At 39.8% G+C, this 27058-nt stretch overlaps 1 protein-coding gene across 1 annotated transcript; it reads left to right on the top strand.

The window, feature by feature from the left end:
• Window positions 1-53: 53 nt before the first annotated feature.
• Window positions 54-22528, top strand: PI16 (peptidase inhibitor 16). Its single transcript, XM_070939697.1, has 6 exons — window positions 54-224; window positions 13077-13295; window positions 14879-14988; window positions 17849-17937; window positions 21328-21818; window positions 22008-22528. Exons 1-6 carry the CDS (start codon window positions 54-56, stop codon window positions 22524-22526), a joined length of 1599 nt encoding a protein of 532 aa, XP_070795798.1. The 3' UTR covers window positions 22527-22528.
• Window positions 22529-27058: the final 4530 nt, after the last annotated feature.

Here is a 27058-nt window from a genome sequence, read left to right as displayed (position 1 = left end):
GATTTAAAGCTGTCTGCCAGACCCGTGGGCTGTTACAACAAGACAGTGCCACAATGCTGAGCTCAGGCCTGCGGATTCCCCTCCTTTCCCTCCTCCTCCTCCTGCTGTTTGCAGCGATGGAGCTGAGCTGGTCCTTTACAGATGAGGAAAAGAAGCAGATTGTGGACCAGCATAACCTGTATCGTTCCATGGTTTCTCCTTCGGCTGCAAACATGCGAAAATTGGTAAGTTTGTGGTGACGAGCTTTGGTGGAGTTGGGGAATTCAGAGATTTCTATCTCTTATCATGAATATTTGGCAGCTTTTCTTGAGTGTTATAAAAATGAACTTTAAAAAAAAAAAACCTTTGGTGTCCCTGTCTTCAGTTGATGAAGGAAAGAAAGGTGAGGAATTTGAATTCAGTGACCAGTTAAATGGCCTTTCTGGACATGCCTTGTGTCTGTCTCCTGGTGTATTTTACAAGTTAACTACTTTTTAAAACAACTGTGATCTAATTTTGTGCAAAGGATAATATGTGCGAGTGTGTGTCTGTAGCTTTTCTGTTCATAAGTCAGTCTGCTCACCTGGAATTTACAGAAAACTAACTTTTCTTCTGGAACTTTTGAATGGAACAATCCTCTGATTCTTATCAAATTCCTGCATTTCATGAATTAGAGTATTTTGTGTGAATCTAAGGTAAGGAAGTCAGTGTGGGCCATGGTTACAGGAGTTCTGTACCACGTTATAATACATGGGCTATAAAAGTCTAAACAGGCTTTCATTTTCGGTATGAAGAACCTGTAGATACTGGATTACAGTTCTATTCAGAAAACATCCTCTGGGCTTTTACAGGTGGGTGGTTGATGGTGGTGTATGTATGTGTGTTTTTTTCCTTTTAGAAAATATGGTTTCAGCACATGAAACTCATTAGTTGCATGGGATACAAAACAGATTTTTTACATCCCAGCTCTGCTACTGTTCTAGAAAACACAATAATCAAACAGGAATTTGCTATTACTGATTGCATTATTTCCCCTTCTCCATGCCTGCCTGTCAACCAGCTGCAACTTCATTAAGGTTCTATTTGTAACAAGTAGGATAATACCGACAATGTTACTGACGACAAGGTAAATATATTGATCCACTACTTCCCAGTACACATGCACATTTTTGTGTATTTTTTATAAATGTTCCCCTTTTGCTGTTCAGACTGATTTCTGCCCCTCCTACTTTTTTTTTTTTTTTGGTTGGGGAGGGAAACAGATTCAGACTCTTAAAACTAGTGTTCAACAAAAAAAAGAATCTCAGGATTTGATTTGCTTGGTGGAAATCAAAGGCTGGACATATCCCAAAGACATTTGTAAATGAAGGCAAACTGTTCTGTTGAGATTTCAAGTAGCCATTGATTGAAAACCAGCAGCACATTTTGAGACTATGGCCATGTTGTCCTGTCACCAGAATGGGATGACAATTGTTTCTGGAGGGCAGTAAGGGATGATGTCACCTTCTATTAATCCCTCACTGACCCCTAAAGCAACGTTAGGAGACATTTTCCTGAGTCACATCCAAAATACACTTTTCTATGTTATGTCACCTTGAGCTCGTGCCCATTTGGGTTAGTATGCTTCAGTTCATTCAAGTTAACTCCAGCATTAATTGGCTCCCGTGATGAAGCAGAAACACTCCTTCAACTGGAGCAGAGCCTACCATGCTCTTTCAAAACTTTCAGAGCTGCATTTTACTTGGAATTCTAGGATAGCACAATGACTACAGGTAGTCCTCGACTTACGACCACAATTGAGCCCAAAATTTCTGTTGTTAAGTAGACGCATTTGTTAAGTGAGTTTTGCCTCATTGTATGACCTTTCTTGCCACAGTTGTTAAGTGAATCACAGCAGTTGATAAGTTAGGAACCCGGGTGTTGTTGAGTGCATCTGGCTTCTCCATTGACTTTGCTTGTTAGAAGGTCGCAAAAGGGGATCACATGACCATGTGGCACAGCAACGGTCATAAATACGAATCAGTGGCCAAGCATCTGAATTTTGTTCACATGATCATGGGGATGCTGGAAAGGTCGCAACTGTGAAAAACGGTCATAAGTCACTTTTTCTCAGTGCCGTTGTAACTTTGAACTAAAGTCACTAAAGAAACTGTTGTAAGTCGAGGATTACACATTACAACATTTTCTTATTTTTAAAAGGTTGCTGGTTTGAAATGAAAGCATTTTTTTAAAAAAACAAAACTATATCAGAGATAAAAGGGTCCAGACCCCACAAAGCCCATAGTTACATGGAAGCTGAAGTGAAAGCCCTCTATTTTGAGTAACCCAAAACAAATGATGTTCACCACCCTGAGTCCTGTTGGAGAAGGGCGGTATACAAATTAAATAAATAAATAAAAATAAATAAATAAATGATACACTGCTAGATTTTTCTCTATGACTTAAAAAAAAAAGCACAGGGAAAAGTAGCAAAAAAGCTCAGGAAAATGAAAATATTTTTTTAAAAAACTGCACTGTTTCAAATAATCAGCCTTTTATTTGCAAGAACTATGGTAATGGGACATGGTGGCTCAGTGGCTAAGACGCTGAGCTTGTCAATCGAAAGGTCGGCAGTTCAGTGGTTCGAATCCCTAGTGGCACGTAATGGGGTGAGCTCCTGTTACTTGTCCCAGCTTCTGCCAATCTAGCAGTTCGAAAGCACGTAAAAAAATGCAAGTAGAAAAATAGGGACCACCTTTGGTGGGAAGGTAACAGCATTCCGTGTGCCTTTGGCGTTTAGTTATGCCGGCCACATGACCACGGAGATGTCTTCTGACAGTGCTGGCTCTTTGGCTTTGAAACGGAGATGAGCACCGCCCCCTAGAGTCGGGAACAACTAACACATATGTGCGAGGGGAACCTTTACCTTTACCTTATAGTAATTACAAAATTTATAATAAAGGAGGCTCTAAAAGACATGCAAAACAGGTTTGTTATGCCTGTTTGCACATGCATTTCAGTGCTTCACTTTGTGTGAGTATATATGTGTGTGTACATTTTTTTTCCAATTGTTTTTCACACCTGTGAGAATCTAGGAAGACAGAAAGAAAGGTGACTAATCATTGCTGCCCTGGAACAGGAAGACAGGGCAGTATAACAGCAGGGAAATAGTCTGATCAGAAAATGTGATACCCTGCATTTTGAGCTGAATACCTTCCAGGTTGTCAAGATGTCTCAGTCTGGACCCAATTTTCTCACGAATTAAGGTGGTATGAGCACAGGACCCAAGCAGTTAAACAATAAGTGCAGACAGGCCCTAAATCCACTCTCTTTCAGCTGGTGGAGAGCTGCATCTACAGAGAGATTTGAGCAGGTATGAGCAAGGTAAGAAAAAATATGGAGGGGGAGGCTTGCTAGAAGAGAAATTGGTCCTTTGCCAGAAAATTAATTCAAGCAGAAATGATTTGTGTAAGGGGTTTGAGTAATAAATTAGACTGGAGTAAATTGAAAGGGCAATGATTGGTGTTTGCTAATAGCTGTGGCTCCGACCACACCTCTGCCTTGCGGTCCATGTAGCTTTTAGCAGGTTGTTCCCCAGAGACCAAGTGAACCTGCAGCGGAATCCTGAGAACTGACTTTTTTTGATGACAAACATCAGTAGAATTATAGCCAAAGACCAAAGGGCAGTGGCATATTTTGGGAGGCTGTCTTCTCATTCCTTTTACTAGCCCAGAAAGAAGAAAAATATATGCATTTCCTTTCAGGGTTCATCCATGGAAGCATGTGGTTTTGGTGACCGAAGGCTGCATTTTACTATCTTTCTGATGGAGGAGAAAGATGCAGCAGGTGGATAAATCACATCCCAACATAGGTGGTGCTGGATTTTCCGATTTTTTCCGTCTTGTTTTGGGGAGAAAGTTAGGACTTTGCTTTTTCTAAAAAATGCATCTGTGAATTCTTATTAAAAAAAACAAACTTTCTCAGGATAATATAAACACCATATGAAGGCAAGGACAGGGAACAGTGCCACAGACTAAATAAAAACGAGGGCCCATCATAGTAATGGCAATTAATGCAACATAAAATCCCAATAATCCCTCCAACCAAAACAAAGTTCTGAGAAACGAAAAATGTGTTGAGACACTTCTTAATTGTCCGAAGCCTATTTTAGGTCTTACACTTCACCACTGAAAATGTCAGCAGTGTAGTCAGTTTTGCATGGCTCATAAAAAAGGGTGTGAAGGTACAAATGGCATGTTAGTAGCATGGTGTCTTTCCAGGTACCTAGCCCAGGTACCAATCTGATCATCATGCTTTCTGAACACGAGAAAAACTACTGCTCTGAATCAATCCTTTTCCCTTATTAGAACTCAATGCTAATAAATCTGGCTGCTAAGGACATTGGCCCACATCTAAAAAGGGCTGGTGGGGCTTTGATAGTGTGATCCTGCCATCATCTGGACTTTGTTGACCCCAGGGGCTGACAGTTCTCTTTTGTTCCCTTTCTGCCCCAAAGCATGAAAAAGACCTATAATGGTGGTACTTTTTGCTCAAGGGTTTTGTGAACGGGAGGTTTGCTGCTGTATTGCATTGGGTTCAGTGCAAATTTTTTGGGATGGTGCTTTTTGCTCATGCTACTTCCCTCAATTCTAAATGTGCTTGTTAGATGATTATCTTGACAATCCGTATCAGTTATTTATTTTTTAGGGCAGGCTTTAGGGTCCCATGGTTAGCTCCTTTTTCTGTTATGAATTCCTATCCAAAGTCATGCTTTTTATTTTGTTTGGGTCAGTAAGTGCTGGTTGTCATGGAAATACTTACATACATTGAGCTATGCTTGCCAAGCCATATTTAATGGAATGAGAAATGCAGCTGTTAGAGCCCTCCATCTGGCTGTGAATCACAAAAAGGGAATAACGCACCCAGCCTGGATCTACATCAGCATCTCAGTATTACATTTATGGTCGTATGAGTTTAAAACAGTTTCATTTGCAATCATCAATACGCCAGTCTCAAATACAGGTTATCCTTGTCTTAAAACCACAGTTGAGCTAGAATTTTGTTTGTAAGTTGCTGCGGTCATCAGATGAGTGAGTCGCCCTGTGACTGTTTTTACTATGGTTGTTAAGCAAGTCACCAACAGGATTCAGCAAATCATTCCGTTGTTAAGTGAATCATGTCGAATCCAGCTTATTTAATGGACGCTTTTTTCCCATTTTTTATTTTGCCAGAAATATGATCATTCGACCATGGAACATTGCAACTGGTCAGAAATGCAAGCCAATTGCCAGGTGCTTTGAGATGTGATCACGTGACTGCCAAGGGATGATGTGGCAGTTGTAACTTTGAAGACAGGTTGTAAGTAACTTTTTTGAGTGTGCCGTAACGTAAAATGGTTGTTAAATGACCGGTTGTAAGTTGATGACTACTTGTACTGCACATTTTGTGCTAGAATTGGAGCAAGGCTATCCAGTTGTTGATTAATCTGTTTGATATGAAAATCTCATTATTTATACAGTTGATTGGAATAGACAGTGAGATTGTAACAGAATACATGTCATGTATCCCATAATAATTCTGTTGCACCAGTCATGAAACAGAGACTTCCATGAGGGGAAGGAAGCCAAAAAAAATTCATGATCGTAGTCATGATCGCTCAAACAAAGTCCTCCATCTTTTGTAACCTCTTGCATGCACAAGGCTCATAAAATGGGTGGTTCTGAATATATAGTTGCAGCTGTTTTTTGGACTTTTTGACCGCACCCCAACCCTGTATGTGCTGCAGGGTAGAGAAGAGACAAAACAAGACGTTGATGGAAAGCCAAAAGGATCTTAGATAAAGACCTTCATTAACCGTCTTTGGGAAGTGGCAGTGATTATGTGGATGAACTCTAAGTGGAATGGTACTTGTAAAATATTATTTTTAAAATAAAAAATAACAAACCAGTCAGAAGATTTCAGAACAGCATCACACTATTTTTCTTCATCTTCAGTTCTTCAGCCATGTTTTCATTCATTTATCCAATATCTGAATGTATGTTTAAAAGATTAAATTAGACATGTTTAAAAATGTGAGGATGGATTTATTGAGTTTGGAAATCTTTGGGGTAGTTCATTTACTTTCTGGTTTCTTCTATGATTATTTTGATAATAGATTTTGTTTAGATTCTCATTTCTATAAAGATGGTTTAGCTGATTACAGATAGTTCTCAACTTACAACCATTTATTTAGTGACCAAGTTACAAGGGCACTAAAAAAAAGTGAATTACAACTGTTTCATGTATGACCGTCACAGCATCCACACACTCATGTGATCAAAATTTGGCATTTGGCAACCTGCATATATTTATGATGTTTGCAGCATCCTGGAATCATGTGATTGCCATTGGCGACATTCCCAGCTGTCTTCCAACAAGCAAAGTCAATGGGAAAAGTCAGATTCATTTAACAACCACATAATAATAAATAAACTCCACTGATTCACTTAACAGCTATGTCAAAAAGTTTGTAAAATTGGGTGTGATTCATGTAGCATTCTTCTTGCCTAATAACCAAACTTCTGGTGTTAATTGTGGTCCTGACATGACGACTTGTATGCCTTTTGTTGGGACCCAAGACTGCAAATGCTATTAATATACGGATGGATTTTTCTGAGAAGTCCCAGTTATGAACCTTCATTCTCATAATTAAATCTACCAGTTGGATCTTGAATCTTCCTCCCCACTAAGTTTCAGCTGGTTTTTGGTAGTACTAAAGCAGAAGACAATTCCTGGATCAGAACTTTGTTTAAGAGGTTTGTTGAGCATATTATTATGCTTATTTAGGAAGATGGCATTCAGGGGGAATGCCTTTCTATTGTCATGGAACACATTCATGTGTTTGATAGGTAGGAAATATGAAGGTAAACTTTCTGAGTGTTATGGTGCAAACAACTTTGCAATGACCATGTAAGGTAAAGGTAAAGGTTCCTCTTGCACATTTGTGCTAGTCGTTCCCGACTCTAGGGGGCGATGCTCATCTCCGTTTCAAAGCCGAAGAGCCAGCGCCGTCCGAAGATGTCTCCGTGGCATGACTAAATGCCAAAGGCACACGGAACGCCGTTACCTTTCCACCAAAGGTGGTCTCTATTTTTCTACTTGCGTTTTTTACGTGCTTTTGAACTGCTAGGTTGGCAGAAGCTGGAATAACTTACGGGAGCTCACCCCATTATGTGGCACTAGGGATTCAAACCGCTGAACTGCCGACCTTTCAATCAACAAGCTCAGCATCTTAGCCACTGAACCACCGCGTCCCTTCTAATGACCATGTATGTCTTAAGAAAGATGAAGGAACTTCGGACAATTCCACACAAAGACTTAAGCTGCTTGTCTCAGCTATATCTGAAATCAACATTAAAAGGTCCAAGTTGGATTACACTGGGTTGGTAAATTGGCAATTGGGCTGGATTGATACTCAGTTTTCATTACGGCCCCTGCCGTCCTTGACTGATGGTTCCCCTGCTGCTTGACATTCTCATCCATGCAGAGAAAGCAAATCTTACATGCTGTAACCTCTGTGAATGATTTACCAATGTCTACTTTTCCTTTTCAGTATTGTTCCCTCTTTATTAGTTCCCATTTTTTGTTTGCTATCCCATAAGTTTGCATACTCCTTGGAGGGGCATCTTCCAATCCCCCCCTTCCTGGGTTCAATAAAAGTCTTGGTTGCACTAACCAACCTGTTCCTTCCTCAATCTTCTGGGTTTGATGCCCAGAAGGAGATTCTTAACTTCTCTACCCTCCCAAATATCAGGCCTCAGCTGGATTCTCTTCTTCCTCACAAGATGAACAAATTGACCAGCCTTTTAACTCAGAAACTAAAAGAACAAGCCCAGGACCATCAAAGAAAACACAGATGCTTCTCCTCCAGCTCTCAACCCTGATATACAGCAGAAGATTCTGACCTGGAATTGGAAATTAAGCTTCCAACTCATGGGAATGGCAGTTACAGTGTGGGGAGTATCAGAAGATCATCAGGCAAAGGATTTTGGCCAATTTCAGGGGAAGGCAATTGAAGGCAGCTGCTTTGCAAATCTGACCTCATAAATAAGGGTTGTTTAGTTTCAACTGAGCATGGGTGGGGAATAAGAGCTTTAGGCATTTAAGGGCTCCCTAGAAAGGAGATATAGTGATAACCTGTAGCTATGAGTTATGTGTATTCCTCACTCTTGAATTAGTTTGAACAACTTGGGTTGACTCCCTCTTGGAAACCAACTGTGGTACTTGACCATTACAGTTGGACCGGACATTTTGAATCTCAGACTGACTCAGGCACAATATGATATTTCATGACTCGGGTGAAAAACTAAACCTGATTTATAGCTTGACCAGTATACATTACCCTCAATGCATTTTCTAGTTTATGACTGATTCATTTATTTTCTTCTGGAGTCCAGTTTACCAGGTCTTGCCAAAAGTTTAATCTTTCCCTTTTTTACATTTTTAAATAGGCCAGCATGTTATGTGTGTCACATACTATGCTGTACAATGTGTGTGCCCAAGTAAACATTATGAAAAGAAGAAAAAAAAGATGGACTGGCTATGAATATATGGCTACTCATAATAAGTGTTAATGTGCCTCTGTTTCCTGCTCTTGTTTCTTCATCAGATGGCTGTGAACTAAGCATCTAAGATGCTAATCTTGTATCTTAGAACAATTTTTTAGAACAATCAGTGGAATGGCTTGCTTTCAGAAGTTGTGGAGGTTTTTAAAAAGAGATTGGACAACTGTTTGTCTGTAACTAGCAGTCAGCTGAAGTAGCTGCAGTACTGCACTCTAACCACTGCGCCACCTTGGCTCTTTATTATCTCATAGCCCAGGCATATGAAAGGCCTGCAAAGTGGTATCTGTAGGAAATGGGGTCAAACATTTAAAATAGTAGCAATTACTTCACCTTGGTATTCTTCTCTATGTGTTGTTGCATGTGTGGTACATGTAAAAAAGGGCCAGGGTTTTAATTGTGTGGTTGTAGTTGCCATTTTTGGGCTTTTTTGATACCATCTCCCACACATAGCCTAGTTTATGTGAAGGAACAGACTAAGCTTGAAGTGTTCATCTGCTGTGAGTCAGTTCTTTATTTGTGGCAGAAAAAAGATGCATGCCCATGTGTGTGTGTGTGTATTTGTGTGTAGTCTGTGCAAGTACAAATATTTAAAAATGGCATTACTTTAGAACTATCTCAAGCAGTCAGGTTTCTATCATCTTGTTCTGATGTATATTATAGCTCTGGGTTTCTTTCTACAGAGGTTTTAACAACACAGAATTGTAAAAAATCGCTTTTCTCCAGGAATTTGCAACTTCAATAAGGTGAATAAAACTTGGCTAGTAAAAATGAGGCTTACTTTAAACACAAATTCTTGAAGAAATGGTCTCACCTGCTACTGGTTCCAACCTGAAATGGTTGAAATTCTAAATGTGGTTCAATGATCCAAATCTCTTTTATAAATGTTTAATTTTAATGAACTACTTTTCTTTCTTGTTAAAGCCACCTTAAGTTTTAGGACTACTGGTTTTATACTAGAATAAGTGTGGGAAGCTTTTCTCTCTCTTAAGGTATCCACCCCAAAATCAACCTTTTGACTCTGGTATCTCCTTGTGCCATTTCTTTTTCCTTCCCAACCCTGCCCAAAACCAGATGAGCAAACATATAGTCTTTGTTCATTTGCAATATAAAATCAGAATAATTTGAAATAAGAAAAGTTTTCCACTGGACATCTGTGTTACTCAGTTTGGGTCTCTGCAGGTTTTCTTATAATATTTATTTGTTTATTTGTTTGTTTATTTATTTATTATCAGACATATATGCCGGCCTTTCTCCACAAGGACTCAGGGCGACTCACAGCAATAAACAACAACAAGCCCAATTAAAATTCAACAATAAAAACTAAAATTCCCATTAAAACCCCATTCAGTCCAGACCAGCTTGGTGAAACAGCCATGTTTTAAGGTCACGGTGAAAGGAGGGAAGGTCGGGAGCTACCCGGAGCTCCAAGGGGAGCTGGTTCCAGAGGGTAGGTGCGCCCACAGAGAAGGTTTGCTCACTAGGGGCTGTCAGCCGACATTGTTTGGCCGATGGGACCCCAAATAGGCCCTCTCTATGTGAGCGCACGGGGCGATGGGGAACTGTTGCTGGCCGCAGGTGATCTGCCAAATACCCCGGGCCTAGGCCATTACCTCTTGTCCCTGGTCACTGGTAGGGTTCATGGGAAGAGTGAAGAGATCCATATTGAAGAAGACTGTTTTAGAGCAGCAGGGACAATCTTTTTGTGGTGGAGGTGGATAGCAGTGGTGGGTTGCTCCCGGTTCGCCCTGGTTTGGGCAAACTAGTGGCGGTGGTGGGAGGCTCCGCCCACTCACCCAGACATCATCAAAAATGCGCAGAAGTGCCACAAGTTCATGATGCAAGCACGCGTGCTTGCGCACTACCGATAGCAAACCAGTAGCACTGGGATTTGAAACCCACTACTGGTGGATAGGGCTGCAGTGTTCAGATCTCTGTAATCCTAGAATTGACTCATGTTCCTCCTTTGAGTTGGCTGTGGTTGGAAAAGAAAGAGCAGGCAATACATTGTAGGTGCTCTGTGTTCAACTCATTTAAAAAGGGACTTGTATTTTATATAAAGACGCAACTTATTGTCTTGAATTGCATAGACAATGGATGCATTTCATTATTATTGTACTATATCTTTCCCTACTATTAAATTTTATTTAAAAAGTTGGATTTTTCAGTATCTTGTTGCCATTTAGTGGCAACTTGGATTTATATAGCACAAATATGCTAGTGCTATGTTTAGGCCGCAGGGAAATTGTGAAAATGGCAAGTCAACAGTAGGCTTCTGTAGAGATAGATGATTCCCTGAAGTATAAGTTCCTTTGCTTTTGGTTCCATTCCTCTTGGGATTTCTTTCCTTTATAAAATCAGATATGCAACAGATTCTGTGAACTTACTGTATTCATTGAGACTGAGACACAGTCCCTTCAAGGAAAAATCCATAGTTCATAGAAATCTAGTACAAACTGGTAAGATTACACCACTAAAGGTAAAGGTTCCCCTTGCACATATGTGCTAGTCATTCCCGACTCTAGAGGGTGGTGCTGATCAAAGCTGAAGAGCCAGCACTGTCCGAAAATGTCTCCGTGCTCATGTGGCTGGCATGACTAAATGCCAAAGGCGCATGGAACTCTGTTACCTTCCCACCAAAGGTGGTCCCTATTTTCTTACTTGCATTTTTTACGTGCTTTCGAACTGCTAGGCAGAAACGGCAGAAGCTGGGACAAGTAACAGCAGCTCACCCTGTTATGCAGCACTAAGGATTTGAACCGCTGAAATGCTGACCTTTCGATCGACAAGCTCAGTGTCTTAGCCACTGCGTCCCCTTACACCACTAAACACATGCCTATTCTGATAGATTGAATCTTGCCTAATATATATAACTGTGACCAAGTTCTACAGAATGATATGGTCTGTACCAGAAGCCACATTTATCACAGGGATAGAAATCCTATGTTCAATATCAGATCCACACCAGCGTTATTTCACATACTTGGAAATTAAAACAAATTTCATTCCCTTCTTGACTAAAGTGCTGAGCATCCTGCATTGCAAATTAGTCCTTTCAGGAAGTCTTCCGAACCCTTCTGCAACTGAATCTATGGCCTTGCCTGACTACTTTGCACCAGAGGCACTTGGAACTACATAACAGAATATGGTCCAGGACTGAGTACTAACTTGAGTTGTGTACCATAGTATTCCCTAGTCATCCTCCATACATAAAAGTTCTTCCTGCTTGACAACTGCTTCTAAAGTAGCCTAAGGAGCACAGCTGGATAAGAAGGGCCTGTCTATCACTACACTGGAGGGTTCAGTTGACAAACAGCTGTTGGACTCTATTAAGCAATGTATGCCAGATGTTTGCATTGGCTCTAGTCTAGCACAGCTGTTCAATTAGGCATGTTGCGCCAGGGAGTGTTTGCATGTTTACTATCCTTTCTTCTTCATGGGAAAAAGAGGATTCATACCAGCTACTGGCTGGAGAATCTTCCTCCACATTATGTCAAATGTGGTGGCAGCCTGTGAGTTTTTGGATTGAAGCTCTTTCTGATGGGTGGGCAAGATTATTGCACCGAGAGAACATTTTTTAGATGTATCACAGCCCTATTGCATAAAACCCTGGCTTGGTCTAATGACCTAGTTCAGCACAAGAGTTAGCCTCGCTCCTTTTCTTTTCCTTTGTGGGGAGGGGGAGGGAGGATATGTGCTACTTTACTCCACATGAAGAAAGTGCCATGGAGACTTTAAAAATATTTTACAGCAATAGTCGAAAATATTACTACCTCATTCAGCAAGTTTTCAGTAAACCCACTTGATAGATTTGACACCATGTAAGTTTGCATTATGTACCATAGGATGTAAGGAAAGATACTGAAATATATTTAAAATATTGTACGACTGTTATAGTCATGGATTAAGTATAAAAATATTTAGATGTTGACTGCCTGTATTACATGACATGATGGAGAAACAAAAATGCTTATCAAGTAAGGAAGATAAAAACCTGCAGAATTTCAGTATTATAGCTCTCATTGCAAATATTTTTATATGGCATTCATGTCTGAAAACTCTTCCTTATTTCAGCAATAACATTGAGAAAGGAACTATTATGCGATAATTTAATAATCTTGAATTCTGATGACATATTTACCTTGGCCAGAATTTGTAAACGTTGCTAGAGGAATTCAGGAACCAGCATTCCATGTCTTCTATAGCCAGAAATTATTAAGATTGTAACCTCAAGAAGCTTCAGCTTTCCAAAAGTCTCTGAGCAACCTGGAATGTGGGGTATATGAACTAATTTGGATGGAGGATATTCTGCATATAAAGTGCAAATGATTATTTCCAGCTGAAACTGGGAACAACCATCAAGATTCTTGACCCCATTTTTCTAGCCCCTGATAGCATTAAGCATGGCTATTTCTAGGAAGCCTGGAACTCTGGCCATTTTTCTGGGTATTCATTGCTGTACTTTGCCCCTCTGTGAGATTTTGATGTTGATGATGTTTTGGATTATTGTGATTTCAGAGCTGGGATTCAGAACTGGAAGCCTTTGCCAAAAACTACTCAACAAAATGTACTTGGGAACATAATCAAGAACGTGGCTACCGAGGCGAGAATCTTTTTGCCATGACCGGAAACCTGGATCTAAAGTTAGCGATGGAAGATTGGTATAAGGAGTACGAGTATTATAATTACAGCACATTGGCGTGTAAAGAGGGGGAAATGTGTGGTCATTACACCCAGGTATCTAAATTATATCTTGGTAGAGGCTTGGAGTCAATGCCTAGGAAATGGTGTATCATTGTGCTACCTACTGAAATGAAGAGCCCCAGAGTGATAGAGAGCTTATAAGTGATAGAAAAATAAAAGTTATTCTATAAAGTGCAGAATTGACAGTGATTGCAAGTGAGGGAATTTCTTAGGTTCTGACTTCCATTTTAATTCCCAGATAAGATTGTAGTACAGAAGTTGTTCCCTTAGTCTTGTGAGAGGCATCATAATCCACTTGTCAGTTACCAAGGTTTTTTTTTTTTTTTTCATTTCAAAAGAGCTTAGAGGCAAACAGTGCTGGTTAGATTAATATATAATAAAACTTTTAACAAAACAAAAAACTCACTTCCATCAACTGCAAGTTGTATCCATCAACTGCGACTACAATTCTAATGACACACATTCATGAATAAGGGTCCTGTTGATTTTCAGTGATACTGAAATGGATGACACAGTCTAAATTCAGCTGAATAGTTTCAACCAGTTGTTGCTGTTAGGAAAAGTTCATTTCCATGATCCTTTGTGGGAAAGCCATGAAATTATCAACCTGCCTGCCTGCAGATTTGAATCCCTAATCCTGGTGGATTGTTTTCATTTTATATTGCTCTTATATTTTTTGGGAATGCTAATATTTCAATAGGATGTAAGGCTTGCCCAAGACTCTTGCCATTCTAGCTTCACAATGTTGTATAAAATAGGCAGGCATCATACTTCAAGGCTGACTGAGTAGTTGAACTCAGAACTCCCCTAATCTGACTTTGAGATTGTTGCTTAATGGAAGAGATGCAGTTGCTTCCACATCTTCTTTCCAAAAGAAGATACAGGACACTGCATGATATCAATTTGTATTTTTTTAAAGGAAAATAATAATAAACAAGGACTTGAAAATTTCTGACCCTCTGATTCTCTAGGACTCTTAATATCTGTAATCTGGCCTAATGTGAATGAGCAATGAGTACCACTACCCTTGTAATAAGACAGATTGGATTTAATTTCATCACACATCTTGTGATGAAAATAGTGAACTGAGAATGGAGAGAGAAGAATTGTTGCATGCCAATCCACTCATGGAGAAATACTTGATTAAATACCATCTCTAACAGGATCAGGTCTATGGTTTTAAAGAAGGTGAAACTGCTAGTAACATATTGCTTCACACTAGGAAAAAAATGCATTTGTACAAACGTACAAATAATATAAATTGTAATAGAAGGTCAGGAATGAGCCTTTAGAAAACCTAAGTAAAAATATTGACCAATATGTATGAAAAAAATCCATGCATGCACAATTTGAAAACTTGCCTGAAAGATTCTGAAGAAAACATGCGGATAAATGTCCCAAAGGTGCTTTTTCAAGAGGCAACTGGAGTTTCTGGTTTTTCTCTAAAGATGCTTTGCTTCTCATCCAAGAAGGTTCCTCAGCTTCATAGATTCCATTCAGAATCTCCATAGACATGTAGATAAATGGTTTCAGTAGCCAAGTAAAGGTTAGGCAGATGTCACTCATAGACATCTTTTCTGATAATGAAATAAATGGGCTATTGCTTTCTTCTATAGGTAGTTTGGGCCACCAGTGAGCGTGTTGGCTGTGAGACAACATTCTGTGAAACCCTGGAACTGATCAACGATACTGACATGCATTTTTTGGTCTGCAATTACCAGCCCCCGTAAGTTTCTTTCTCCCTCTACTTATTGTGTCATCATTGTTCTCATGCTCTAAAGATTAATGAAAAAGAACAGCTTGTTCCTTCATTCTTGTGTTCTACTACAGGTCCATGCAAACTTTGTAGCAGGGAAGAATTGATACCTCGGCTTAAAAAAACAAATAAAAAAGAACAGGGAAGTTTTGCAGATAAGGAGTAGGAAAGCAATAACCTTACATAATCTGAGCAGAAAATGAAAAAGTGCCCATTGGCAAATGTGAGATTTGAATGGAGTGATGAATTTCTAGAAAGAACAATCATTGGTTTATAGGCCATCATTGAATCAATCAAAGACTGTAAAACAAACAAACAAACCACAGTTACTGATTATGAGATTTATCAGGGGAGCCTGGAAACCATGGATAAGGTTGCATAAAGCAGCAACCAGCCGACTGGAAAGGTGCGGAGAATGTGCCCTATCCTGTAACTAGTTAGATATGTTGCTGTCAGTAGATTGGAAGGAAGTAGAGCAAACCATCTGTTTAAGTTGACTTAAACTGGAAAAGAACATTCAAGAAATCCTGGGTGACCAGTGCAGATGGAGGCACCACAGAAATGGTGAATTTAATTTGGTACTGCATCCTTAAGCCCAGGCTTCAATTTGGGGTCTTTTGCATACAAAACACATGTTGGCCAGGGGTGGGTTCTACTTACCTTTACTACTGGTTCGCATCGCGCCTGCGCACACTCTTCAAATCATCTATGATGACGTCTGGGTCAGTGGGTGGACCTCCCACCAGTTTTATTACGGGTTCTGGGGAACCGGTTCAAACCGGGGGGAACCCACCACTGATGTTGGCCCTTATTATGGGTTTCAGGAATTTTCCCCCACCCCCCAGTGAATTGAAGACAATTTCTGAACTACCCACTGCCCAATAAATAATAGAAAAACTAATGAACCAGAATAAATGACCTAGAAAAATTAAGGTTGATAGTAACTGCAAGAACCAGGTGCATGAAACATATTCTTCTAAATCAATAGCACAAACAGGATTCTACTGACTGCAAAGCAAGAGTTAAAAGGCTCCACCAATCCATGAGAATATATTGTTTTGATGTGCTGACTGAAATTCCTCAGCTGTTGCACTGGCAGTTGCTTCAAACAGCTTTGAAGTGGGATGAGCCATTCCATAATCAAAGGGATCTGCTAACAAGGAAGAAGGTGACACAGAAAAAGTTAATATTGCTCCCCATGAAATGTAGACACAAACATTGTGAGTGCACCACAAAACTGCCTCATTTACTATGTGAGAGTGCGTGACATAGTTGTGTAACTGTTGTGTCAGCAGTTTGCAAGATTGGATGGTTTGGTTGTTTCTTGGCATGTCTCCCTTGTGCTAGAAACCTGTAAAATATGACATGTGTATGAAGGGGTGTATGCAAGCTATAGCAAACCCTGACACGTATAAAAAATGGGCAGAACTTCAATCTTATCATCATGGTCACCTACCCCAAGAACACCCCGAATATGAACAATAATCATCAATAAACAACAATTATCAATAATGAATATGCAAAAGAAATTATCTTGCTAAGTGTTAACCTATTTTGAAAGTGAATAGTTCAAAATGACTGTGTATATTCAATTAAATAGAGTAGACCTAGTAATATTTTCCTTTCTTTCAAGGCAAGTCAGCCACAGAAAATATAAATACAATTTATAGAATTAACTATTCAGAATTACTACAACAGCTAATCAGATAATGTTACCTGGTACAAAAGAAGCATTATTCCATTTCTAATTAAAGTATAACTGACATTTGATCACAGTATCTACTATTAATAATTGTCTGGATTTAATTGTATGTTTCTAGTTCTAGAATGTGTTAAGAGCTCTAGAGATTTCATTGTAAACCAACTTCAGGAGTTCATCTTACTTAAATTGCAATTATTCTCGGTATCAATCTTAAAATTAAATATTTTTTTTTTCTTAAAGCAGCCTACATTCTGCAGTAAAGGATTCACTGGATGGTAGTTAATTAACTTTCGGGGTGTAAATACATAAATATATAGTTAACATGAATACAATTATATTCTCTTTTTCATCATTCAAAGCAGGAACATCCTAGGGGATAGTGTTAGAAAGTAAAGATGCTGACTATGACCACACAAAAGACAACATGACTAGTGATGGGTTTCAAATTTTTTTACTACCAGTTCTGTGGGCATGGCTTGGTGGGCGTGGCAGGGGAAGGATACTATAAAATCTCCATTCCCACCCTAATCCAGGGGAAGGTTACTGCAAAATCCCCATTTCCTCCCAATCAGCTGGGACTTGGGAGGCAGAGAATAGATGGGGGCGGGGGCAGTCCAAATTTTTACTTCCGGTTCTCCGAACTACTCAAAATTTCCGCTACTAGTTCTCCAGAACTGGTCAGAACCTGCTGAAACCCACCTCTGACCATGACCCTCTTGAAATGTGTTGTCAATATGGTACATGTAAAAATGAGGTGAGATTTTTATTGAACAGATGTGGTTGCCATCTTGACTTTATTTTAACTTCTCTCCCTCACAGACATCTCTGAATCAAAGTATCCAAAGTTCCAAATAAGAACACAAATACTTAGAAATTTATTACAAACACGTAAATGTCCAGAATACAATAAACATGTGGACAAATGAGCCTTTTATGTAAATTATTCTAGAATGACATAGCATTTTTTTTAGCTCTTTCTCCTTATGGAATTCCTAGTATTAAATAATCACTGATGGGTACCAAAGATGACCACCTTCTATATTTTAGTGATTGCTACCTTCTATAGGAGAGGAACAAGCTGCTTCTGCTTTGCTCTTCTGCATCACATGTTCACTTTTTAATTCCTAGGGGAAATATAAGGGGACATAAGCCATATATCGAGGGAGCTTCATGTTCCATGTGCCCAGATGGCTACTTCTGCAACAACAACCTCTGTGGTAAGTCAGTGGAACTTGAGAGGCTAAATATTCCCCTGTGACTGCAGGTTGAAAAAAAGGCATCTTGCTTATGTCCTAGAAGATTAATTCTTTCCTCCACGATTATCTGTTGAATTTAAATTTAATTAATTCTGTTGCTGGTAGCTACTTTGCTAATATACCATTTCAAAAACTGATGACCAGTAGATGTGTTTGACTTCTACTGTCCTAAGAGGGAAGCTGATTTACTTTTTTATAATTCAGTAACTGCGATTACTGTGATAAAGTGCATGTATAAAACAGATCAGACATTTCTGACTAAGCTTTCTGTCTCATGTGACCACAAATCAAACATATTTCTATGGAGACAGTGACATATTCAATTGAAATCCATCAAGAACAAAGTAATGAGGGGATTACTTCATCCTCTCTCATAGCTATGCTATTTTGAATAATGAGCGGATTAAAATATGGACATTTATTGCTGACAAATTACCCCAGAGTTCCAACTGAGGTTTATATTGGAAAAGAACGATATAAATGACTATTTTTCTCTCATGATGAAGTCCTTTATAGCTCAAAATTCTCTCCAGGTCTTATAACTTCTACATGAAGATGCTAAGGGAGGTCATCCAAAGGCATTGGGTTAGGCCCAGTAACTGATGATACCTAGTTATTTATCTCAATCCCTATCTGACCAAGTGATGCTATTAAGGTTTTATCGCAGTGCCTGAGGCTGATGGAGGTGACTTAGGCTCAACCTTGGCAACACTGAGTGGTGCTTATAGATATCGGAGCCACTCAATTCCAGAAAGGTCTGATTACCAGAATCATTCAGTGATTGTTCAAAGTTATGATGGTGCTGAACGAGTAGTACTTATGACTGGTTCTCAAAGTTCCAGCTGGTGCACCTTGATTTTAGTCATGAGATCACAGTTTGGTCATTTGGCAACTGGTTCACACCAGTTGGTGTTGCTGGAGCACCTTCAGTTATGTGATAGCTGTTTGTGACCTTTGTTTCCAGCTTCCCATAAGCAAATGAGAAGCTGGTAGGCAAGATCACAAATAGCTCTAATAGCCCCTGCCCAACCTCCCTGGACTTGCATCATATAGTCCCTGGTCCCCAATACTCTCCCACTCTTTACCTGGTACTCCCACCCTTTCCCACTTAATGACCCATGGTTAAGACAGCAACCAGGACTGTCGGGATCGCTGTCGTTAAGAGATGCAGTCACGTGACATTGTGCTTTATGACCTCGTCACTTAGCAATGGCAATCCGAGTCCCAAATGCCTTCACAACCCACGGACTACCTGCATTGGTTCTCAATTCTCCAGATAGAAGAGATCTGAAATTTAGATCTTCTAGACTCTTGGCTCCTGCTAAAAAGCAGTTGGAAGCTGTGGCTAGGTGAAACTTCGCATAGTTCATTTTGTGTGCTTTGCATTCATAGCAAATAGCACACAATGCATGGGAGACTATACTCACAATCATTTATGTCATAGATTTCTCATTTGGACTATTGCAATACATGTTCCATGGTGTTGTCCTTGAAGACATCTTAAAGTTATAGCTGATGCCGTAGTAGCATGAATAGTTATGGGTGCATCTTAGTATGCTTACTGTATGTAAACTACTACTGCATGAGCTGCACTGATTACCAGTGGAATTACTAGTACAAAACAAGGTATTGATGTTCATCTAAATAGGATCTAGATATGGCAGAAGACCTGCAGGACAGTCTGTCTCTAATTACCACTGCCTATTATACAAGATCCAATAGGATTGGCATGCTCTAGATTCCATCAAGTAAACAGGCGCTCCTTTTCAGTCACAATGCTTGCCTCATGGAACAGCCTCTCTCAAAAGATTTGGCTAACACCAACCCTCCCATTAATAAAGTTTGGAAAAACTAGATTTTCTCTTAGGCACTAGGCTGGGCAGGCACATAAGAGAAGAGATCAAACTAAGCTTTCTGTCTCATGTAACCACAAATCAAATATTTCTACTGGAAATGGAAATATGTTTGTTATGCTTACTTCTAGATTTGTTATGCATTTTATTTTTTTATGGTTGCTTTTTGTAGCAATGTTTTTTAAACCCTGTTAGTCACCTGGAATTGATCTGTGAGTAGGCAGCCATATGCATTTAATTAATTAATTAAAATCACGAGTTGGTCCTTAGGAACGTGGCTTCTTGATGACGTCTGATTACAATGATACATGTCTAGTTCATGGTGGTTTGCAAACATGACATCCCCAGTCAGATATGATAGATGTAGTCCAAGTCCTTTTCCTTAAACATTGTCATCTTATGGGACCTAACAGGGACCTCTTCTCTTTAGCCATCCTGTCCTTTAGAATAGTTTCCTTATAAATTTGCCCTCCCTTCCTTTAGCATTTATGAAGGTTGTGAAATCTTGTCTCTTCCCTCCAGAATTGGGCTAGGTTAAGGTTGGGTCAGAAGATGAATGTTCTGGGAATAGCAATAGCACTTAGAATTATATACTGCCTATAGTGCTTTACTATATAGCACTCTCTGGGCAGTTTACAAATGTCAGCATATTGCCCTCAACAATCTGGGTTCTCATTTTACTGACTTTGGAAGGATGGAACACTGAGTCAACCCATATGGATTGAACTCCTGGTGTGTGGGCAGAGTTAGACTGCAATGCTGCATTCTAACCACTGTGCCACCAATGCTCTGGTGGGTATGGAGGGGTAGGAAAGAATATAATCTATTGTTATATTGTTTTTATGGATTGTTGTGAGCTGCCTGGAATCACTGTATGAGATAAGCAGCCAAGTAAGTTATGCATGAGGTATGAGGAAACCAATGCTAATGGATATGTGTACATGCTTAATCTCTTCACAGTATTTTATGTCAATCGATGCTAAATATGAGAATAAATCTGTTGTCTGAGATAGACAATCCTTCTTCTTGATATTGTTTAAAAATATAAGAATTAAATAACCTTTTCCTAATCTGGTACCCAGGCTGGTGAAGCCCAAACTAAATAATTAACTTTTGTTGCATCCTAATGGAATCCCATTTAAATGATGCTCTAAATAGTTGCAGAGCCTCTGGGAGGCACAAATGCTTGTTTCATCTTTTATGAAATAAATGTCTGAACTCGGAATTCCTTATAATGGATTGCAATGGAGCTTTCCAGAGCACCAACTAAGCAACATCGGCATCTGTTAAAATCCAGATGGCATCTAGATTTAATTTAAAAGCAAATGTCTACGTGCTGCTTTTTAAAGGCATCCAAAATTTTCAACCTGGGATAGCCACCAGAGTCACATACACAGCAATCCCTTCCAGCAGCATAAAAATGTGTGTCAAAGTGCAGTGCTATTTCCCTGCCCCACAAATGATTGCTGACTTGCTGTCAATCTGTATTTTCTACCAGATGCTGATGTAGAAGAAACTACTGTACCACCCACAGCCCCTGAGTCGGAAGCAACTACTATCCTAACTGCAAGCCCAAGTTTTCAGTCCATCATAACAGTTTCAACAGCACACATACCAGAAAGTCCCCAAACTGGCACTGAAACAGGATCAGAACCTCCCACTACAGATGATCAAGACACCACTTCAGGCTTCCCAATTGGCACAGAGGCACAACTCAATGGGACAGAAGGGCCGGATGTGGATCTTACAGTACCTGACCCGCAGACAGGCACGGATGGGATTGATGAATCCTTGATGACCACAACCAGTGTTACGTCTTTTGTAAACTTAATCCCGTCTTCTATTTCTCCTGAAACAGAAACTACTGGCACAGAGCATCCAACTTCTGCTGATATCTTAATCACAACCCAAACATCCTTGATCAAAACTGAGCAACCTGTAACTACTCTCACAACTACAAAGACCCCCTCCACTCCCAAACTTCCATCTGTGCCCAAGACTCCCTCCGTGCCCACAACCCCCTCCGTGCCCAAGACTCCCTCCGTGCCCAAGACTCCCTCCGTGCCCACGACCCCCTCCGTGCCCAAGACTCCCTCCGTGCCCAAGACTCCCTCCGTGCCCACGCCCCCCTCCGTGCCCAAGACTCCCTCCATGCCCACGCCCCCCTCCGTGCCCAAGACTCCCTCCGTGCCCACGCCCCCCTCTGTGCCCAAGACTCCCTCCGTGTCCAAGCCCCCCTCCGTGCCCAAGACTCCCTCTGTGCCCAAGACTCCCTCTGTGCCCAAGACCCCCTCTGTGCCCAAGATCCCTTCTGTCCCTAAGCCCCCCATCATCCCTAAGCCTTATTTTTTTCCTAAGCCACCCCCCATCACTATTAAACACCCCATCTCTAAAAAACCAGCACGCCATCGTTTGATGGCCTATGCCAAAGCCCTACAGAGGAGCAGCAATTCTTTCCAGTCTTCTGCAGGTAAGGCAGCCTCAACATCTGTCTGCCTGCCCTGCCTTGGGTGTAAACAGATCAGCCAACCGGAGGACATAAAGGCTGCACTTGAGGAGTTGACCTTCGGATATCCCTATGCACCTTGCTTTGGCTCCCTTCCCCGATGGCAAAGACATAGCAAGTGCAGTTGGTGTGGGCACACTCGAAACAATGCTCTTAGAAACACCAGGCCTTACTGGCTCCACAGTTTATAGTAGTACACAATCTAACATTTTTACAGGTAGTCCTCAACTTACAACAGTTTGTTTAGTGACTGTTCAACAGTTTGTTTAGTGACCGATTTTCAGCATTGAAAAGCGACTTATGACCGTTTTTCACACTTGCTGCATCAAGTGCAGGGTCACATGATCAAAATTTGGATGCTTGCCAACTGATGCATATTCATGACGGTTGCAGGGTCCCCCGTCATATGATCCCTTTTGCAACTTTCTGACAAGCAATATCAATGGGAAAACCAGATTCCCTTAGCCAATGTGTTCCTAGCTTAACAGCTTCAGTGATTCACTTAACAACTATGGCAAGAAAGGTCGTAAAATGGGGGGGAAATCACTTAACAAATGTTTCGCTTAGCAACAGAAATGTTGGGCTCAACTGAGGTTGTAAGTCAAGGACTACCTGTATATCTAAACTCCTCCATTCTTTTCCTTTGTGCATGCCTGTATATGGGTGTCTGTGTGCACACTTTTTCTCTTTTCTCTTAGCTGAGCAAATACTCCATCAAATGTGGATTGAATTGGTCCATAGAACAGAATTTTCAGCAATGTAAGGGTTTGTTGGGAATTGTTTTCTGTTTCCACTACCTCTACATTTTCCTCAGTTCAGGCTGTGGGAAAACATCTGATTTCTTCTTTGCTTTTCTCATGATTTTGGCCTGAGTCGAAGTTCAGTAATAACAGCTCTTCGGCTTGTGTGTCTGATCTGAAGCCCCGACGCAATTTTCCACATCACCTTACTTGTAGCATATTTATTTATAGGACTGTGCCCGCATGCCATTCTCATTCCTCCCGTCCTGCTTTTGAGTTAGGGTTAGAATGTCCCCAGTACAGTCTTCTTTATTGATCTGTTCTCTGCCAAAAATGTCAGACTATTAAAAGAAATCTGGAACTTGAAAATAGAATAAATTACACAAGCAAAGCATAGGCATGTACCTTTACCAACTTCTTTAGCTTATTTCAAAATAGGAATTCATTTGTTCTTGATATAAATGCAGAAGCTTTGTGATCTAGAAAAACAAACCCAAACAAACTTCTGGGTTCATCATATCCTCTGGAAATGTAAGGCATGCTGATACTGTACTGCATGTCCTATTTGTAGAGTTGGATACAGTAAATGATTGACTAGGAAAACTTGGCTAAGGAGTTTCCAGAGAAACCTAGTACACAACAATGTAATCTTAAAACTAAATAAGCAATGCCCATGGGGATAAAATATTGAGCGTGAAGTGAATGGAGTGTCCTCATCCAAACGTTACGTGTAATTTTTTTTTTTTTTACTTTCAGGATTCTTCATGCTAAAATATTTTGATCAGGCAATATTATTAATGGACAATAATAAAGTTGGAAAAGCTGCTTTTGTGTCTGCATGTGTAAACGGAATCATTTTATGAGCCGGATTCATACAGCCATTTTTAGCAGTTGCTATTATTAAATGATACTTGATTGAAACGATTCTTTCTTAGCTATCATGCAATGTTGTTGATTTAAAAAACATTGTAGTCATTGGATACAGGTAATCCTTGACTTACAACCATTTGTTTAATGTTCAAAGTGACAAAAGCACTGAGTCTTTTTCATGCTTATGACCATTGCAGCATTCCCATGTTCATGTGATCAAAATTTGGATGCTTGTATTTATGACGGTTGTAGTGTCCCAGGGTCATGTGATCACCTTTTGCAACATTCTGACAAGTCAATGGGAAGCCAGATTCACTTAACAACTATGTTATAGCTTAACAACTACAGTAATCCACTTAATATCTACAGTAAAAAAGGTAATAAAATGGGGCAAAACTCATTAACAACTGTCTTGCTTAGCAACATAAGCTCAATTGTGGTCATAAGTCGAGGACTACCTATGCAGACATGATGCTTGATTATTGGTAATCACGTAAGTAAGTATCTCTGTGAACAGGCTGCATTTAAGTTCAACCTGAAGCTACTTGACTATCTTGAAATGTTTCAGTCATTTACATAGACATTTATTTTGTTAGATTCAGAGGTACTTACAGTACTTTCAAGTTGACTGGATTTACAATTGCAACACTATATCTCCTCTAAAGATACGAATAGCTACAACAGCACACTTCGTTTAGCAAGTCAGTTCTATGGTGTAGCATCTTTCATTTCAAATACCCCAAGGAATTATGACTATCCACCAGTATGATATATGAAAACGTACTCTAGCCCAGCTGAACAGCATATAGAAAAGTTGCTTTCAAAGTATATGAAATCTTCACAGTATATGAATCTTAGCTGTTGTGACAGACAGATGTTCTGTTTTTGCAGCAGTATCAGAATTAGCATGTTTGGATGCCTTGGTGCTCTAGTCTGGAATAATTTGTGACACCTCAAAATATGACACTGATACTGCCTTTCGTCCAGCCCGACACTGTAGATTAAGTTCATCTGCATTTCACAAAGATGATCAGACTACTCATTGATGGTGATTTTGATCCATTTCCATGATTCCACAGGCAGTGATCAATCTTGAAAAAATTAATGCCTGCAATTTTTATGTTTAGCTGTAGCTAAGCCTGTTCTACCAGAATGAAACTCACTCCTAATGTAGAGATGTTTGAAGTATTGCAGTATAAATTCATTCAGTCGTATCTAAAATAAATCAGGAGTAATGTCTTCTCCTTATTAACCCCAATTAGACAGCAGGAATGTGTGATTCATGAAAAGATGAGAAATGTTTTTGAAGGCATAACTAGATAAATGTAGCTTTAAATTATGAAGAATGGAGGCCAAAGTGTTGCAGCTGGATCTCTTATACATCACAGCCAAACAAATGCTGATCTGATCTGTATCTTTTATAGTTTCCAGAGTAATGAGTTCATCTTTTGACAAACCTCAGCTGGCCTAGCTAAGATCCAGTTGAAGGTGCCACTTGAAGTAAAACTCTGCAGATACTATATTTTTGTTAACGGAATCTTGGGAAAGATACAGCGTCTTCTTAAATGGTACAACATTTTAAATGGTACAATAAAGCAGCATTGCAAGGCATGGTTTTTAATACTTCTGAAATAAATTTCAAAAACCTTTTGCTTATAAAATGCATTGTTTTTTATTGGCTAGCTGATCTTTATGACAATTTATTAAAGGAAGAGTTGAGCTGGAATGTCTGAGAAGCTTTTCTTGGTTCATATCAAATAGCCCATACAGCAACAACAAATTTTATTAAGGCCATTGGCCAATCAATGTGACCTACCCCATTGTGTTTGTCAAATAAATAATACCCTAACAAGGCTTTTAATTTTTGTGGAGTTTTAAGTAATCAGCTCCTGGAAAGCAGGAAAAAGATGTACGCATGAGGTGCATTTGCCACCCTTTACCCCAAGCCTATATGGTGTCTGCATGCACATACGTGTTTGCAAATATATATACACATTTTTTATTTTATTTTTTTGTATGTGCGCATACACACTTGTATTTTCAGGTTAAAATTTCCAAGCAACTTTTAACTTTTACAAAAGGTAAAGCTGTCTGTAGATTTCATTTCATTTTGATACTTATTTGGACCTATATAGATTTGGAGTTGGGAATCAGGGTTAAGTTAATCACTCTGCGATTGTTGTGATTTAAAAAGTACTTTGTACATTTGAGGGAATGATTTTAAAATCTCTTGAGAATGAAACCTTTTAGAAGAAAGGGGACAAATGCAGGCTGGGGCTTCATTTTTGGGACTCTTTTTTCCTGTATTCAAAGCATTGGTTTTTTTTTAAAACACCATCAAAATTAAAAGCATATTAGATTATTATTTATTTTACAATGCACAAAATAGGGTTTGTCTCCCAAACACTCTGCTGCCTAGAATTATGTTTAGCATTAAGCTAATCATGTATCCCTGGGTTGACTGTCATCCTTTTCTTGATGAGATTAGGTTCAACACACCTAAATTCAACTCTAAAGTTAGGGTTATGACCAGTGGTGGGATTCAATTTTTTTAACAACCGGTTCTGTGGGCGTGGCTTAGTTGGGGGTGTGGCTAGCTGGTCATGTGACTGGGTGGGCGTGGCTAGCCGGTCATGTGACTGGGTGGGCGTGGCTATCTGCATAGGGACTACTCAGGGGGCTGAAAAAAGTCATTTCTGACTGGTCCTCGTACTTTTGACCGGTCCTCGCACTTATGACCATCCTCACATTTATGCCCATTGCGGCATTCTTAACAACCGTGTCACTTATTTCTCTTCATCATAGTGACAAGCTAGAGCAAAAATGTAAAATGTGAGGACAGTCGTAAGTTCGAGGACTGGTCAAAAGTGCGAGGACCAATCAAAAATAACTTTTTCAGCCCTCTGAGTAGTCCATATGCACAAAAGGACTACCCAGAGGGCTGAAAAAAGTGATTTCTGACAGGTTCTCGCACTTTTGACCGGTCTTCGCACTTATGACTGGTCATCATTTATGCCCATTGTAGCATTCTTAACAACCGTATCACTCATTTCACAACTGCTTCTCTTCACCATGGTGACAAGATAGGGCAAAAACATAAAATATTAGGACAG

Source organism: Pituophis catenifer, unplaced genomic scaffold (genome assembly GCF_029215685.1).
Source record: "Pituophis catenifer annectens isolate HBS135680 unplaced genomic scaffold, rPitCat1.0.hap2 SCAF_3, whole genome shotgun sequence".
Taxonomy (NCBI): Eukaryota; Metazoa; Chordata; class Lepidosauria; order Squamata; family Colubridae; genus Pituophis; species Pituophis catenifer.
This window is presented reverse-complemented; position numbering and strand designations above follow the sequence as displayed.

What these genes read in the sequence shown, in the direction of transcription:
- PI16 (XM_070939697.1), top strand. Translation starts at nt 54, where the DNA reads ATGCTGAGCTCAGGCCTGCGGATTCCCCTCCTTTCCCTCCTCCTCCTC. An exon ending in CTGCAAACATGCGAAAATTG is followed by an intron (nt 225 to 13,076) that starts GTAAGTTTGTGG and finishes TTGTGATTTCAG; the next exon opens with AGCTGGGATTCAGAACTGGA. An exon ending in GTCTGCAATTACCAGCCCCC is followed by an intron (nt 14,989 to 17,848) that starts GTAAGTTTCTTT and finishes TTTAATTCCTAG; the next exon opens with GGGAAATATAAGGGGACATA.